At 45.7% G+C, this 18,478-nt stretch overlaps 1 protein-coding gene across 9 annotated transcripts in view; it reads left to right on the forward strand.

Annotated features, from left to right (window-relative positions):
- GLIS3 (GLIS family zinc finger 3) overlaps positions 1-18,478 on the forward strand; it is a 608,428-nt gene that overhangs the window by 511,771 nt on the left and 78,179 nt on the right. For all 9 annotated transcript variants that reach the window (XM_049895332.1, XM_049895324.1, XM_049895326.1 and 6 more), the window contains one exon: positions 6,291-6,459. In XM_049895332.1, coding sequence (XP_049751289.1) covers positions 6,291-6,459 — 169 coding nt within the window. The remainder of the gene's footprint in view (positions 1-6,290; positions 6,460-18,478) is intronic.

Genomic DNA, 18,478 nt, shown 5'->3' on the forward strand with positions numbered 1-18,478 from the left:
CTTTTTTAAAGAATTTGAGTTTTAGTCTATGTTTTTCTCCCATTCTGTCCAGAGCCATTTATTGTGTCCCTGGTCAGAATGGTCAGTAGTGGTAGCCAGGCACCATCTAGCTCTTCCGGTCTCATGACAGATGAGGCCATGGTTCAAGTGAGCTCTTAGTCCTGTAGAGTAGTTTCTTCTTTGAGTCTTTGGTTTTCTTTTTGCTCTTCTGATCCAGATGAGTAGAGACCAAGAGTTGTATCTTAGGTGACTGCTTGCAAGCTTTTAAGAACCCAGACAAGTTCCATAGGCTTTTCAATGGCTGATTATTTGGAAGTAGATTGTCAGGCCTTTCTTCTGAGACACCTCTGGTGGACTCCAACCTCCAAGCTTTCGGTTAGCAGCCGGACACATTGTTTGCACCACTCAGGGACTCCTGGTACAGAGAGTAGGTGCCAGAAAATTGTGTTTGAATGAATTAATTAAAGAATATTCTTAGACCACAGTAATTCAGATCATATCCTGGGTACATGCCTGTGACATTCAGCATTCCTAGTAGTCAGTATAAGCAGGAGAGACATTTCCTGTGCCACAGTGACAATTTCAAAGAAATCCCATCTTTGATTGCGGCCAAGAACAGTCCTATTGAAGTCACAGCTAGCTGACCCGTTTGATTGTCCATTTTATCGGAAGGGTATATGAGATGGGGATCGGGCCTGTTTGTTACTTCCTGCAAATTTCTGGTCGTTGTATCAGTCCCGGGCGATATCTCCAACCAGCATTCATGCCCTGGATTCTGCACGCAAAGTGCTTTTGTGGACAGCTTTGACTAGGTTGTAATGTCGCTGGAAAAAAGATTACCCTGTGCTTCTTATCCCATCTGTTAGAAAACAGAGCAACTCAAAGACCTCATTTTGCTGAGAGGTGATTTCCTACACCCAGCATAAGGAACTGCACAGTACATTTTCCAAATTCAGACTCCGCATTCAGCCCTGAAGTCCCGGCTTTCTTGATCTTGGAGGGACAATTAAGGGCAGGGCCATGCACCCGTGTTTGACTGTCGGTCAGTCAGCATTCAACCTCAGCGCAGCTGGAGGCAGAGTTCCTGAGCCTTCATGCCCTACCAGGAGGCACCTCTTATGCCCCACCTCACCCTCTCCACCACCTGTTCCTACCAGCCATTGCTGTGGCATCCAGCTGGACCAGACACGACTCGGCAGCACCTTCCTTCAAGTGCACGCTGTTCCTCTTGCTTTCTGCTCTAGGGCTTCTCTGATTCTCTGAGTTGGGGCACCCAGAGGAACCCTGAGCCCCCAGGTACATGTGCTGACTTGGAAGCGTGAGAGACTTGACACCCCAGCAGCCCTAGACCAAGGGACGGTAGGAGTTGGTGGGTGAAGGTTCCTTTCTGTCCTGTCCTGGTGCTATTCGTTGAGCCACACAGTGGATTCCTTCAGCATTTAGACTGAGTTCGCCTTTATTCACCTGACAAACAAACATGAATTACCGTAATGCTGTTCAGAATACCAAGCACCAACCATGTCTTGTTCCCCGTTCTATATCTGGACCTAGCTCATTGTCAGCCATGTGGTCGGGACTCCATACACATTTGTGGGATGACTGGCTGCTAAGAGAGGGATGAGAAAAGTGCAATTAATTCTGCACACAGAGCAAGGATATTCAAATCAGTAGAGAAAAGGCAGAGGGTATTCCAGGAAAAAGCGCAGTAGCATAAATTGTCCTGATAATTTGAGGTATGGTCAGTTGCCTGGTATGGCCAGAGCCTAGGATGCATTGTGGGGCCGCAAATAAGTTAGTATGTTAAAGTGGCTTGAACACTGTTTGATGATTTGTAGGAACAAGTCTGAGTATTTTGGCAGAATTGATGTAAAGAGGTCTGTTTCCCTCACTTAGTGGTGACCTTCGCAAGGATAGGGGCGCACATATAGCAGAGTGGCTAACATAAAACCCCAAAATCAAATTCATTGACACTGAGTCGATTCTGACTCATAGCAACTTTATAGGACAGAGTAGAACTGCCCCGTAGGGTTTCCAAGGATTCAAACTGCCGACCTTTTAGTCAGCAGCCAAGCTCTTAACCACTGCACCAAACATATAAAACATATAGTAGGCACTTAATGAATATTTGATTATAAAAAAAGGAATGGCTTGGTTTATGGCGATGGAAAAACCTCACTGATTAAGGATAGAGTTGCACAGCTGGTTAAATGTACTTGCTGCCGATAAGTTGTACACCTGTGAAAACTTAAATTAGCAGACGTTGTGTGACAGATATATTTGCAACAACAAAGAGCAGCTGCTGAGGTTTCTTACGTACAACCAAACACCTCAAGTGATTTGGTTCCTTGATTTGGAGGTTTAGGGTCATGGTTACATGTGACATCCCAGTTAATTGGCCTACTAATGTATTTAGTGCTTCTGTTCTACCTCCTAGTTCCCTGCATAGTGCCTGTGTGCCTTTTAAGCATAGTGTTTAAAAACTTACAGGCAGCCATCCGAGGTACAGTGGGTCTCTATTCACCTGGAACAACAGAGGAAGAAGGAGTCAGGAATAGGAGGAGGAAATGGAATGTGTGGCCAATTGCCTCCATGAACAACTGCATCCTTTGCTATGAGACCAGAAGAACTGGATGGTGTCTGGCTACCATTACTGAACAGTTTGATCAAAGATTCTATAGAAGAAATTTGGTCAAAAGGGAGAAAATGTAGAACAGGACTTCAAATTCTAATGGAAATCAGACTTTCGGGAGCCATGGAGGCTGGATGAACCCCTTAAACTGTTGTTCTGAGATAATCTTTGAACCTTAAAACTTAAATCAAAAGTATCCCCTGAAGTCTTCTTAAAACCTAACAGTAGTTTAGCTTAACTAGTAAAGAGTGTCTGCCCTGAGCATTGTGCTCTTTTAAGAGCTGTCTGTAGGGGATCAAACTGACAACAACTCAATGATTAGTTAGGAAACATGGGAAGCAGTGAGGTTATGTTAATGGGGGAGGAACAACTCAGAAAAGGAGGGTGAGAATTGTTGCACAACTTGTAGAATGTAATCAGTGTCACTGAATTGTACGTGTAGAAATTGTTGAATGGTGTATGTTTTGTGTATATCCTCAACAAGAACAACAAAAATGAAATAAATTATTTAAAAAAGGAATGGTTGGAGGATGGTGGATGGATGGATGGATGGATGGATGGATGGATGGATGGATGGATGGATGGATGGATGGATGGATGGATGGATGGATGGATGGGTGATGAATGGGTTCACTGGGGGATGGGTTGATGGATGGATGGGTGGGTGAATGGATGGATAGGTGGGTGAGTAGATGGATGGGTGGGTAGATGGATGGCTGGGTAGATAGATGGATGAATGGAAAGTTGTTTGGAGGGATGATGGATGGTTGGCCCTGGCTGTTAAATAATGGGATGATGGAGAGGCCCTCAACCAGGCATAACTTTCAGTGTGTGGCGGGCTACAAATTACACCAAACTTCCCAGCCTAGCTCATTGCAGCTAATGACAAAAGAGAACATGGTAGGCCTTCTGTAGACCCCTGGGAAACACCACATTTTCTGATGAACCATGGTGTAGAACATAGAGTAGGCGTCCTGAGTTTTGCTTTTGCCCACTGGGTTGTAAACAGCAGGGGCCATGCTTCTCCTGTGAGTCACACATACACACACACACACATACTCACACACATACAAAATTATCCCCAGGGAAGAATAAGTGATGGGTGCATTTAGCAGCTATAAGACCAATAAATAGGACAGCTCACATTTCCACAGTAAGGCAGGAAAAAAAATTAGCTGTGTTTTCACGGTATCTCTGTGACCTCTTATTATTCCATTAGTTTTTCGAATAGTATTTAATACCCTGAGCTCCATGCTGACAAACACCAGTATTGAAACGATTGCCACTGTCAATCCAAACAGCCTTCTCCCCTGGGTGAAATGATTACTTGGAGTACAAGCAGAACTGTGGTTCCCTGAGCTAGCTGAGCATAAATGAGGGTGGTGATTCATAAGGTGACTCCAGCGAGTTTGCAAACAGGCAACTTTTATTGAAGCTGACGCACACCATGGAAGCTCGGCTGTGCCTTTTTGGGCTGGTAAGCATTTTTCTAGTGCCACGACCTCTTCAGGACACGGAGGGCTGTGGAAGATGTAGGCTTCTGAGGGCAGAAGTTAACCTGACAGAATGGTGATCTGCCAGGAATAAACTCTTCATGTCAGATCACACCCCTGTCAGGAGCTTTTGAACAGGAACATGGTAACTCGTCACACATCCCTTTAAGTGCTTGAACTCTTGCTCCATTGAGCTAAACTTTTAGGGGCTGGGTCATCCGGGGTCTTGATTCTATCCTGGAAAGGGTGGAGAAAAGTGGTACTGGTTTAAAAATATAGCTGCCTGAACTTTTAAACCCACAAATCTTTTTGATAACATGGTGTCTCTTTTTTAGCCCTGAATGTGGTTTCTTTTTTTTTTCAATCCGTTTATTCTTTGACACTCATGGAGTAAGTTCAGAGGAGAGCAGAAGCAGTATGGAGCTCAGCGTAGCTTCACTGGGGAAGGAAGTTAAAGGGGGTCAGCAGAGTGATGCTGTCTGCTTGCCGCATAACGAGATGTCTGCTGAGTGAGTCCCGGAGTCTGACAGAACCTCTCTGATAGGCTCTGAAGGTGACAAGCCTGGCTTTCCTTGGTGACATCGGACCAGTTAGCCCATCTTCCTGGACACGTATGTAAGTTTGAGGTCACATACAGTTCTCAGAGGCAAGGCCGCCTCTATGAGCCAGGCTATGTTTTGTTTTCTGTGTCATAAGAAGCCACAGCGGGACAAGATGCCGAGGCTGTGTTGAAGGCCCCTTTTCATATTTTGTGGTGCTGGCAGAGGACTCTTTTTTTTTTTTTTTAAATAATATTTTATTGTGTTTTTGGTGAAGGTTTACATAGCAGTTTAGATTCCCATTGAACAATTTCTACACAAATTGTTCAGTGATATTGGTTATGTTATTTGCAATGTGTGAACGTTCTCATTATTTCTGTTCTGGTTGTTCTATTTCCATTAATCTAGTTTCCCTGTCTCCTTACATTCCTCATCTTTGTTTTAATGTAATTGTTGACTGTTTGGTCCCATTTAGGTGATTTTTTTTTTTAAAGGATCACAATACTTACGGGTGATATTCATTATTTTGTGAGCCAACCTGTTATTTACTACAAGGTGACCTCAGGGATTAGTTTCGGTTCAAGGTTTGAAGATATCTCAGGGCAGTAGTCTAGGGGAGTCCTCCAGTCCCAACTGGTCTGGCAGGTCTGGTTTGGTTTTTTTTTTAAGGAATTTGAGGTTCTGTTCTACATTTTTCTCCCATTCTACCAAAGTCCATCTATTGTGGTCCTAATTAGAACGAATGGTAATTGTAGGCAGGCACCATCTAGTTCTGGTCTCACGGTAGATGAGGCCATGATTCATGTAGACTATTTGTCCTGTAGACTAGTTTCTGCTCTGAGTCTTTGGTTTCCTCCTTTCTCTTTTGCTCCAAATGAGTAAAAAAAAAACAAATGAGTAGAGACCAATAATTGTATCTGAGATGGCTGCCCACAAGCTTATAAGACCCCAGACACAATTCAATAAATTAAAATGTAGAACATACACTTCATGAGCTATATTTTGCCAACTGAGTAAGACAAGGGGACTCATTTTTGATGGAGACCAAGTCTCTGCCATGACACAATCCAGGAAGGTGAGTGAGATGTGTAAGTTCGAAGCATGTAGGATGCTGCATCCACGCCGGGATCAGGGAAGCTCAGCCACGGCAGGGGGAGACCTGTTTGACCCCTGGTGGTTCACCGGGGTGGCCAGAAGAGGAAGAAGGCAGGTGCTATGCCCTTTTCAGTCTGCTAATGGAATTTCCGGTACCTGACTCTTGTCCCCTGTGACTGAGAAGTGCTAATACTGGGACCTCAGTGCAGATGCATACATTACAAGACTGGCTAATTATACACTGTCCAGATAGGGGGTGGCAGGCCAAGACAATACTTCCGAGGCAGACCAAGATGTCAGCCCCCAGCGAGCTGAGCATGTGCCCCTGAGGCAGCAGTCAAGGCCCGAGAGCCCGGGAACCTGCCCCTGCGGGAAAACAAAAGCTGTGTATCCAGGAAGGGCAGAAGGGGCCCCTTAAAACCACCAGGAGAAAAACAAACAAGCCCCTAAAATCTGTCTGCTGTCAGCATTTGGTACTAAAAAATGTAGCTCCATTTGGGGCATCGTCTGATGCTTGTTTTTCCTTGGTTTCAGCTCCCCTTTTCACCAGCAATCACTCGAGCCGAAGCGGAACAGCTGCTGGGGCTGGGCCGCCCCCACACGCTGTCAGTCACCCTTCTCCGGGACATAATGTACAGGGGAGCCCCCACCAGCCCACCTCCCAGTTACCTCCACTCGCAGCTGTGGACGCGGGCGCTGAGAGGTAAGACCATCTGTCTCTCTATCCTGATAGGTGTCGCCGCCAAGCCTCCCAGCACGGAGAAGTGATCTGACAGTTGTTGAATTTTATTAATAATCCAATAGTGGGTTGAGTTTTACCCAAAGGTGACATTTTAAAAGTACATACACAAAGCACATGGAGCAAGTATCTCATTATCTGGTTTATTTTTCCATGGGGGGAAAAAAAATGAGATGCGATTGCCAATAGCCGACTGAAGTGTCTGATGCAGGGAAAATGCATCAGAATTTCCCTGCTTTCCACCTTTGCTCAGTCTGCTTTGGGAACTCGGTTGGAAGGGGTGGACGTGAGGGTGAAATGCTTTCCACGTGTGAGGTGGCACTTCATCGCCTAAGCTGGGCATGTCGGCTTGGGAGTATGGGATCATGTACGGCCTCTCAGAAAGGGACTGCTCACTGAGTTCTTTATGCTGCTGTCGCTCTCATCAAGGATTTCTGCAGAAATGACCATGACCTTCATATTTGTACTTCTGAAGTTTCCATTGGCTCCTGAGGCCTTTCTTGGCCTAACCTCTGTTTCCCGGTCCCCCTTGCATGAGTTTTGGTGGAACACAAACTAAAACAGAGGCCAGCACCTCTCGCATCTCTGGTTCCTGCCCCTTTTTGGAGCAAGTGCCAGTGAGCTTTGCTTGCCCAGTGTCTGCCTGCGTTGGTACAGGTCACTGTGGGAAGCAGCTTGACCCTCAGGCCTTCCCCCTGGAACACCCGGCCCTCACTGGCCGGCACAGCACGCCCACACCCCTTGTCACCTCATCTGCACTCACCATGTGGCTTGAGTTGACCTACCTCAGGGTTTTTCCCCACAGGGAAAAAAGGCCTTGTGGGGACCCCTGAACATTTCTGGGGTAGTAGGTATTTGACGGGCAAAATAATGGGCTGAATGGGCAGCAGGAATAGAAACTCTGAATCTTGGCTTTCACAGGCAACCTGGGCCTTTATCATTGCTGGCTGGTCCATGAGTTTTTTCATATGTGATTTTAAGCCTGATAAACCACATATTTTAAACATGTTTATGACTACTACAAGGAGCCTACACTACTACAGTGATGCAACGGCTAAGTGCTTGGCTGCTAAATGAAAGGTTGGAGGTTCAAACCCACCCGCAGCTCCAAAGGGGAAAGGCCTGGCAATCTGCTCCCATAAAGATCACAGCCAAGAAAACCCCATGGGGCAGTTCTGCCCTGTCACATGGGGCTGCTAAAAGTTGGAATAGACTCGATTGCACCTAACAACAAGGCTACTATGGAAAAAAAGCCTGGCAACCTCCTGAAAATCAGCTAATGAAAATCCTGTGGAGCACAATGGTCCGACCTCATTGTGCCTGGAGTCGCCATTGGTCAAGGCTGACTCGGTGTCAGCCAACAGCAGTGCCCGCTATTTATCGATACGTTCATTTGTTGAATAAGCATCTGTTGAATACCTGCTGTGTACTGGACACTGTGCTGGGTTCTGGAGACACAAGGATTCTCAAAACCTGGTCCTGCCCTTACAGGACTTAGTGGTGATGACGGGCATATGAACCAGGTACAGGAATGCTGATGGAATCAGTGACAGAACAGGTGTCACGGGGCCCCAGAGAGGACATCCCCAGCTCTGTCTGGAGGAGAGAGGGAGAGAAAGACATAGTGATCTAGGCACCGGAGGAAGACTAAGGCTTTTCCAGAAGGGTAAATGGGAACAGCATCCCAGGTGGCAAGAGAGCATACCCAAGATGTGGGGTGGTGGTAGGGGTGGGGGTGAGGACATGCATCGAGGGGGGTTTCAGTGACTCAGGATGGCAGTACCCAGGGTGTACGTGACAGATGGATTGGGATAATAGCAGGTTGGCTTATATGGAATTATATAAATCATATGCTAAGGATTTTGCCCCTTACCCTTCTGGAAACAACCTACATTATAGGCTCTTTATTATGGAGACCTGGTGGCACAAAGGCTCTTTATTATGGAGACCTGGTGGCACAGTGGTTAAGAGCTGGCTGCTAACCAAAAGGTCGGCAGTTCGAATCCACCAGCTGCTCTTTGGAAACCCTGCAGGGCAGCTCTACTCTGTCCTGTAGGGTCACCATGAGTTGGAATCGACTGGACAGCAACAGGGCTTTATTAAGTGCAGGACACAATCAGATTTACATTATAGAGAAAGCACTCTAGTGGCAAGATGGTGTCATACTTGAAGCTGGAAGCAGGAACTAGAGGTAAGGAGGACAACCAGCCCCAGAAGGAAGCCCTGATGATCTGCTTCCAAAAACTCCGCCATTGAAAACTCTGTGGAGCACAGTTCTGCTCTGACACACGTGGCATCACCGCGAGTCAGAGTTGAAGCAGCAGCAATTGGTTTTTTAGGCGAACTAAATTAGGTAAAGGAGCCCTGGTGGCACACTGGTTAAGCGCTCGACTGCCAACCAAGACGTCAGCAGTGGGAGCCCATCAGCCACTCTGTAGAAGACAGACATGGCAATCTGCTTCTGTTAATGTCACAGCCTTGGAAACCGTATGGGGCAGTTCTACTCTGTCCCGTGGGGTCCCCATAAGTCGGAATCAACTCAATGGCAACATGAAACACCTAGTATGGTAGATGGTCTGAAACAGGCACTCAGGCTGGTGCCTCGGCATGGCTGAGAGATGCAGGTTTGGAAGCCAGAGGAAGTTGTTGGATGATCGTCGAGGTTGATCAGGTGAATAACCAGAAGGGAACGTGGAGAGGAAGGGGCAGGAGGTGATACTTTCTATGGTTGGTGAATGAGGCGGACCTTTTTGCTTCTGTGGCTTTGCCTCGCTGTGACCCCTTCCCGCAGGAAGTGTGCCAGTCCCTGTGCCAGCCCGACCGGGACCGCTAGCCTGAGGCAGGTTATCTCTTCCCATCAGGATGGGTGAGGAGGACGCCGTGAAACAGCCGGGAATTGCTCACTGTGTTTGCATTGGTGTCCAACCTGAAAACTCTCGGAGGAAATGGGCTTCCCTTCCACTCTGGCTTTATATGTCTTTGCCTCTGTTTGACTGGAAACCGCCCCCCTCCCCCCGTACAAACTCCAGCAGTTTTCTTAACGGAAATAGGTTTATCACACTCTGCGACTTTTAGTGGGAAACTGGCATGTTTTCCTGCTTTGCGGGCGTTGATTCATCATTTACTTAGCTTGAACTTGTTAATAAAATGGACTGAGTCACTGTCAAAAGTCAGGCAAGGTCCAGGACATCTACCCAGCTTGCAGCAGGCTCTTTGATCCTTGCCATCATAAAATAAAATAAGTACAAGTTCTCTCAATTTGCTGAGGTTCCATTGTTATTTTGAAATATTGTCCGAATGGCACGGCATTTCGGTGATTTAAACAGTTCCATGGCCCGTCATCTAACGTTGGTTTAGGCTTGTTACGGAAAGTGGTGCTGTACCATGTCACAGCGAACAAGCCCGGTGGCACTTTATGTTCATAGCTGTGGCTTTCATGAGAGGATGTTAGTTCACTGGGTTGCTCTAGTATGCCTGTTAGACCCGAGAAAACAAAAATATTGTTGGGAGCCCCTTTTTGCGATAGAGAAATCTTGAAGTCCCAAGAGTAAGTCAGCTGGACTTGTGTCCCGCATCTTACCCGAGAGAATGCCAGCAGCCTTGCCCCATCTCTCCATTCTGAATAAGGCCACAAGCACTGTCCTCTCTGCAGTGCAAGTAACAGAAGATTAGGGGATTTGTGGCTTGACCACGATGGAGAGACTTATAAGACATTTTCCGTGAGCGCCAGAAAAGGCTGAATGTAAGGAATCAACATCAATCAACTGCAGAGGATGTTGGGAATAATTGTTTTTGAGAAAGTAGTCGAAGCATCAGAGCCAAACAAAGAAGGAATGCCAATTTCCTGAGTCCCTATTGAGTATTAGAAGGAGCCCTGATGGGGCAGTGGTTAAGTGCTCGGCTGCTGAGAGGTCAGCAGCTCGAACCCACCTGTTACTCCACAGGAGAAAGATGTGACAGTCTGCTCCCATAAAGATTACAGCCGTGGAAACCCTATAGGGCAGTTCTACTCTGTCTTACAGGGTAGCAAGGAGTTGGAATTGGCTCAAGGGCAATGGGACTTGGTTTGGTTTTACTGAGTATTATAAAGCCTCACTGGTTTTCAGATGTGGTATCGTTAGAATTCTTGTTGTTAGTAGCAGTTGTTATCATGGCCACCTCATGCACAATGGAACAAAACACTGCCCGGTCTTGTGCCATCACCACGATCAGTTGAGGATCAGGCCATTGTGATTCACAGGGTTTTCACTGACTGATTTTTGGAAGTAGATTGCGAGGCCTTTTTTCCTAGTCTTAGTCTGAAAGCTCTGCTGAAACCTGTTCGTCATCATAGCAACACAAGCCTCCACCGAGAGAGCGGTGATGGCTGCCTATGAGGTGCGTTGGCTGGAAACCAAACCCAGGGCTTCCACCGGGAAGGCGAGAATTGCACCCCTGAACCACCACTCCCCGGTTAGAATTCTAGGTGCTTTGATAGATGCACGTTCTTTCTGTGCCGTCCAGTAACCAGGGCTGACCTTGTATCGTTTTTAAATCCAGCATTGGGAACATAGTGTTGCTTGCTTGGATGCTAAGGGGCTAAAGACAACAGTCGTTTTCTGTTTGTCTTTGCCATTCTGGAAGGTTCTTCAGCTCTAGTCAAACCAGCCTGCTCACTGCCGTCTGACTCGGCTGGTTTCTGTATCTTAATTCCTGCTCTTCCTCTACCTTCTTGTGATGTTGTTCTTGCCGTCTTTGACTCAATGGTACCCAGCCTTTGGCACCTGGCTGAGCTTTCCACCCAGGAAGCCTTCTCCGACTCTGGCAGCTCACAGAGCCCTGTTGATTCCCATTTACTTACCATTCACCAGATGTCATCCTGCTAACTAGATTATTAGCGCTTTGAGGGCAGGAACCTTACGTTTTCACTAGAATGTTAGCTCCCTGAGAGCAGAGACTAAGCCATGTTTGTGACCACTGTGTTCACAACCTTCATCTTCTCAGTGCATAGAGGGGGCCCCTAATAAACGTTGTGCAATGAATGAATGTGGAAGGAAGAACTCGGAGCCCACGAGTGTTGCTCTTTAAGCTCCACGTTCTGCTTTGGATCCCTTCATGGGAAAGCCGGATGTGAGCGTGCGTGTGGACTCTACCAAACGAACCACTTGACTCATGGCTCAAATGTTAGTTCACAGCAGATTACTTTCCACATCTTTTTTTAAATTTGTAGACACATTGGTTTTTTATTTTTGATGAATTACAAGTGCACATTAAAAAGCAATTATTTTAATGTCTGTAAAGGAAACTGTTCCTTTAGTGCCAGAGAGGTCCTTTCCCCTCTACCAAATCAGCCATCTTTATTTTGTCCCCACATTCCAAACAAACCTACCTCATGTGAAGCCCAAGCCGATGTTTTTTTAATCCCCTTGGATTTTCAGTCAGAAAAGTGAGTCAGGACAGTGATACTGGAAGGCTTGAGGTGAAATAGAATTCTTTGTCTTGCAACCTCATCTTAACATGTTAGCATGAAGCAACATGGAGTTCAAACTAAGCCATTGTAATTATACAAATGTGTCAGTGTTTTTTTCTTTTTTTCATACGTTTTCTCTGAAACAGCAAGTCATTATGGAGCCAGAATTCCCAAAATGAAAAGCCACAAGCCATTCTAGCCTGAGTCAAGACATCTGCATAATACACAGTGGCTCATCTCTGACAGACAGCAGGCCATTCAGAAGAAAAAAAAACCCAAAAAAACCAAACCCACTGCCATCAGTTCCATTCCTAGTGACCCTAGAGGGTTTCCAAGGAAAGCCTCCACTATGCTTTAACAGCGTCATCAGGAAATCAACATGGTCTTTTCCCACATTTGGTTGGGGATAGTTGGGAGACTTAGCTGCTGAGAGGCTGTATACTTTTTTCCAGGTGAGGAATGTCTGCCATCAGTGGGGAGGAGACTCTTGGAAGACTACTGAGGAGAGCAGAAACCAAGAGACAGAGTTCCTTGAGATGAGTCTCCTTGAGTCCTTCTCTGAGAAATAATCTTTGGTTGCTTTTCTGTTTAGTTACAAGAAGAAAAAGAAAGCAAAACTTTTCTTTGTTTTAATCATTCTTCTCAGAATAAGTGATTAGGATCATTCCCTTCAGTAGATGTTCCCCCTCAGACCCAGCAGCCCTTAATCTCTGGGCAAACGTAACATCCAACTGGATATTTACACCAACCGCGCAGATGGGGCATCTAACTAGACGTGAAGGTTGGCTTCAATGGGGCAAATGTATCATCTACCTGGAAACAACACTTGGCAATGAATTGAGAGCCAAGTCTATAGAACTGGCAGTACAATCAACAGGAACAGCCAACTTTTCTTAAATACTTACCTCTGCGCAATGCCGTATGAGGGGCTAGAGATACAAATGGCAGCAAATAGCCGAGGACTTAATGTCTTTCCAAGCCAGGAACCCTTCTCCGACTATGAATTTTTTTAATATATGCCGTTTCTTCCAATTCATCGCTCTAGCCAAATATTGAATTCTATCTTCAAGAGAAGGTGCAGAATATTTCTTTGTGGCGATAACAGCTACCTGACTTCCTGCAGATTAAAAAAATGCATAATAAACAGCACCTGTTTATTATGCCCACACCACCACCCAGCTACTTTCTTTACAAATTTACGGATTATATTTACTTTGGAGGTCTCATTTGGCAGTCGCTGCCATAGGCATCTGATAAATTTGGTTAGAGTGCTGCGTTTAAGTGGGTTCTAGACGTTCTCAGTGCTACTGTCTTCAAAAGGCTCATGTTTGCAATTGAGTACCATGAGAAAGGGATGGGATAGTCATTTTTTTGTCTACCTAAACCTCCCTTGGAAACCTTCGTGGCGTAGTGGTTATAAGTTTTGCTGCTAACCAAAAGGTTGGCAGTTCAAATCTACCGGGTGCTCCTTGAAAACCCTATGGGGCAGTTCTACTCTGTCCTATAGGGTCGCTATGAGTCGGAATCTGCACAATGGCAATGGGTTTGGTTTCTTATGTTTAGAACAAAATAACACTTTTATCCTCATTTCTTGCATGACATTCTCATTACACTCTCTTCTGAATATTTTCCGCTCATCTAACACATTTTATCACAAAGCAGATTAAACGCTATGCCTAACACCACACTGGGCAAAAGAAAGACTCTTCCCTTTGCTACGGGATCATGAGTCAATCCCCTTATTTTGACCTTTTCAGAGCAGCCCATGGGATGATATCATAGCAGATGTTTTTTCCATAGTAGAAACTTTGCCATCCAGCATCTAGGACCACTCTGGATAAATTTTCTTCTGGTTGGTGCTTTTTTAAAGAGGAGTTGGCAGAATCAGACTTTCTTCCCTCTCTCCTCATCACGTCAGATTCTGAAATAGACAAATAACTCAGTCACAGCCAATTCTGCCGTCAAGAAATCCCGGAAAACTCTGGCTCCTTGTGAAAATGTGTCCTGCATAATTCATGCCTCTAACATACAAGCTAGCCTTCCCTCCTCCCTTTGCATTTCTACAGGGGGAAATAGTGCAGTGCCCTGGGCTCTATTTCAGCTTTTCTAGAGAGAAAAATACACTGCCATGCCTTGGGCACTGATTACTTTGTTTTCTTAATGTGCATCTTGCCCAAGTGGAGATACTGCCCCCAGAATACTCTTCCTTTTCTGTCTCTCACAAACACACACTCGTCACAATGTATGCCTGAGCCTTCATTCAAAGCTCTTGGTGATCATTTCACATGAACACAACTCTCCTAGCTACCTAGTACTGCCTTAAGAAAAAATGCTGCAAGTAGGTGGCAGAAATCTATTTCCTCATAGTTCTGGAGACTAAAATCCAAATCAGGTCTCAGCTACATCGATTCCCTATGTGGGCCTCTCTGCTGGTTTCTGCTGTCTGCTGGCAATCCTTGGCGTCCCTTTGCTTATAGAACAGTTCTCACATGGCGCCTCCTTCCTCTGTGTGTGTCTCTCTGTCTCTTCTGCTCTTTTTATAAGACATTACTCAGAAATGATTAGGTTTAGGGCCCACCCTACTCTGGTATGACCTCACTAACAGAACAAAGGAAAAACGTATTTCCAAACAGGGTCATATTCACAGGTACAGGGGTCAAGACTTCTACATTATCTTTTGGAGGACACAATTCAGTCTGTAACACCAACTTCACATCTCTCCTTTTGCCATGCTTTATGGAGGAATGAGCAATCATTTTCCGAGTCTTGGTCTTGTCCTCCCTCGTGAGTTATTTGCAGTTAACATTCACCCAACCTTGGGGAAGGAGAAAGAGACACTCAGTCCTCCCAAGGGATGGACTCAGCTCTTTGGCTAGTTTGGGACAGAGTCCTCCGGAGGCCATACAGCCCGTGGCCTCCTTGGGGCCTGCCCGGGTAGACAGTGTTTCACTTACCCACACTTCCCAGCAGCCGTTTCTGCATTATTGAAAGCTGGACTTGATTGTTTCAGGAACAGAATTCAATTTGCAGTTCCCCCAGTAACGTGCTGTGATTCACTCGGGGACAAATCTGGGTTGAACTGAGTCCAAGTGTCTCTTTTGTGAGACAGAAGGGAAGTATAAGTAGATACTATAGTCACCCAGATGAGTCAGCCAGGAATTCACGAAGTGATTCATAAATCGTTATAAAGACCAGTAAAGTCTTCTAAACTGGAGCGCTGTCTGGCCATACAAAGTCGGGTATTATCGTTGGGGGTTTCTTTTCAGCTGCTCAATCAGATGTGAAATCCTTAAAACTGCTTTTCTTTTTGGGTTTTGAAAAGGATTCCTTCCCCCGCCCACGCCGCAGTTGGCCAACTGCTAAAGCCATTTTTCATTGATTAGTTTTCACAGATGAATTTTAAAACCCCCGTGGGTGATACCTCACAGTTCCTTGGGGGACTAACCAACACCTCCCCAAATCCACCACAGACCAGTTTGTATCTATTATTTCTGCTCCCTGGCAGCAAATCAATATGATTTTTCACGTGAAGATAGTGAGGCAAGCTGTTCAATGCATTCTCCGCTCTTTGGGAAGTCTACAGCACCCATAAAAAAGGGGGGCACCATCCGAAGTGTACATCAACCAACATTTAATCCATCTGATCGTGGAAACGCTTAAGTTCCTCTTTTCAAAATGTTAACTCCCAAGGCAGTGCTAAAACACACAGTCCCACATTGCTTGCTAGAGCCGTTTACCTGTAGGGCAGCAAAGAAGGAAGGAAAGACATGTTTATGGTATGTGCTTGGCTTGCAGCACAGTCTATCAGTACGTTGTGTTCGAAGACATAAAATGGCAGGTTGAACATAACATAGGATTGCTTTGGACTCATAGGCAGAGGAGAGAGCCCGCCTGGGAAGGAGTTATGCAACGAGATGTCTCGAGGTGTAAGCCCAGTTTAGACATGAAGGACCCTTGGATCAGTCTTGAGCAGTTCACCAAAGCAAGCTGGGCAATGTCTCTGGTTGTCAGATTTCTTGAAGGCGGTGGGCTGCTGATGCCGCCATCCCCACGAGCCATGGTAAGGATTTTTATCTCGGATGTTCCCAGAACCATCTCCCGTTTCTCCCTCATTTCACCCCTCCACCATGCATTGCATCTTCCGCAAGCTCGTCCTACTTTATGGGAATGAAGAGATGTCTTGAGAATGAACTGTGAGCCTTGGAACATATCAGTTCACCTCTCTGGGACTTCCTTTTTTTCATCCAAATAAGGTGGTGTTCCTGTGCCCCTCCCAGCTAGAACATTCTATAATTCTATGTATTTGTGAATTCTGGGATACTCACTGGGAACCCTGTGCCAAGAAATGAGACTCGAACGTGAGCCCATGGTGGACCACCCTTAGAAATAGAAAGTTAGCCTGTGAGTGCATGCCTTACTGTCTTTGAGCCTTAGTTTCCATATCTGAATTCTGTTGTTAGCTGTAGTGGAGTCAGCTCCGAGTCATGGCAATCCTGTACACAGCGGAAGGAAATGTTGCCCCGTCTTGCACCATCCCCATGATTGGTTGCAGATCAGACCATTGTGATCCATAGAGTTTTTCATTGGCTGGTTTTTGGAAGTAGTTTGCCAGACCTTTCTCTCTAGTCTGCCTTAGTCTGTTCAGGATCATAGTGACATGCAAGCCTGCACAGACAGGTGGTAGCTGTGCATGAGGTGCACTGGCTGGGACTCAAACCCAGGTCTCCTACTTGGAAGGTGAGCCTTCTACCACAGAACCACCCTGCCTCCCCCCATATCCGTATCCAAATCTGTATGGTCAAGGGGAAAAAAGGATCCTAAGATTTTTTTACTTTAAGAACTCCATAGGTATTCTTAAGGAGCCCTGGTGGCACAGTGGTTAAGTGCTCAGCTGCTAACCGAAAGGTCAGCATTTTGAACCCATCGGCCGCTCTGGGAGAGAAAGATGTGGCAGTCTGCTTCTGTAAAGATCACAGCCTTGGAAACCCCATGGCGCAGTTCTGCTCTGTCCTAGCGGGTCTGTCTGAGTCGTAATCGACTGGATGGCCCTGGGTTATAGGTGTTACTATGCATGGCTGGCTCCACAGTCTTCTGTCGCTCTCCAGCACTGGGTGCATGTAAATGTCAGAGATGCCTCAAGTGTACATTATCTTTAGATCAGCCGGTCAGTGAACGTGTATCGGTCATCCGAAGGGCGTCAGACCTTCATTCTCTTAAGTACTTCCATGCCCCTATTTAAAACTAGCCACATTCCACCCCCATCCTGTCCCTTCCATTCTTCTTCTCCGTATTGTTCACCTCATCACCTCTAGCCCAAGACAGAGTTTGTGTACTTCAGGGTGTTCATCACCTGCCTGTCCTCACTCACAAAGACAGGGACACCTGTCATTTGCTGCCCTGCCCCTGGTGCTTAGAACAGTGCCACACACATGGTTGGTACTCAACAAATATCTCTTTTTTTTAAATAATTTTTTTTTCTTTTTGTTGACAATCTACACAGCAGAGCATACACCAATTCAACAAGTTTTGCATGTGCAACTCAGCGTCATTGATTAGAGTCAAGTTGTGTGACCATTCTCAGCCCCGTTCTCTGAGTTGTTCCTCCCCCATTCACAGAAACTCACTGTCCCCTAAGGCTCCTGTCTATCAAGTTGCTGTTGTCATTTGATCCTGTGTAGATAGTTCTTAAAAGAGCACAGTGCTCAGCATAGACATTCCTTACTAATTAAGCTAAACTATCATTTGGTTTTAAGAAGACTTCAGGGGATATTTTTGGTTTAAGATTTAAAGTTTAAAAGATTATCTCAGGGCAATAGTTGTAGGGGTTCATGCAGCCTCTGTGGCTCCAAAAATTCTAGATTCCGTGAGAATTTGAAATTCTGTTTTGCATTTTTTCCCCCTTTGTGATCAGGATTCTTCTATAGAATCTTTGAACAGAATGTTCTGTAATGGTGGCCGGGCACCATCCTGTTCTTCTGGTCTCATGGCAGTGAGAGGAGGCAATAAATACCTCTTGAATGAATAAATGAATGTGTTACCTCAGTCAGAATTTATGATCCTCAGTGAGAGTTGAGATTGTTTGTATTTTATAGCTGAGAAGACTGAGGTGAGGAGAAGTTAGGGGATTTACTCAAGATTTTCCAGCCAGTAAGGGACAGAGCAGACAGCTTGGCACAGCAGACTTTGTTGAATTGAATAGGAATTTCAGGTCAATGAAGACATCGTTGCCAAGCTCTTGGGAAATGTGGGAATTCTGGCTTGTGGGGTAATAATAGGTCTCTGAGTGTAGCACAAACGGTTTGCACTCAGCTGCTAACCTAAAGGCTGGCATTCAAACGCACCCAACGGTGCTGCAGAAGAGAGATCTGGCAATCAGCTTCCATAATGCTTACAGCATTGAAAGCCCTATGGAGGCAGAATGAAATTAAAGACAATGTTGACACGTTGTGGAAAATGTAACTCGTGTCAGTGAACAATTTGTATAGAAATTGTCAAATGGAAACCTAATTTCCAGTGTAAGCTTTCGAAAACAAT

This window comes from Elephas maximus, chromosome 9 (genome assembly GCF_024166365.1).
Source record: "Elephas maximus indicus isolate mEleMax1 chromosome 9, mEleMax1 primary haplotype, whole genome shotgun sequence".
Classification (NCBI taxonomy): Eukaryota; Metazoa; Chordata; class Mammalia; order Proboscidea; family Elephantidae; genus Elephas; species Elephas maximus.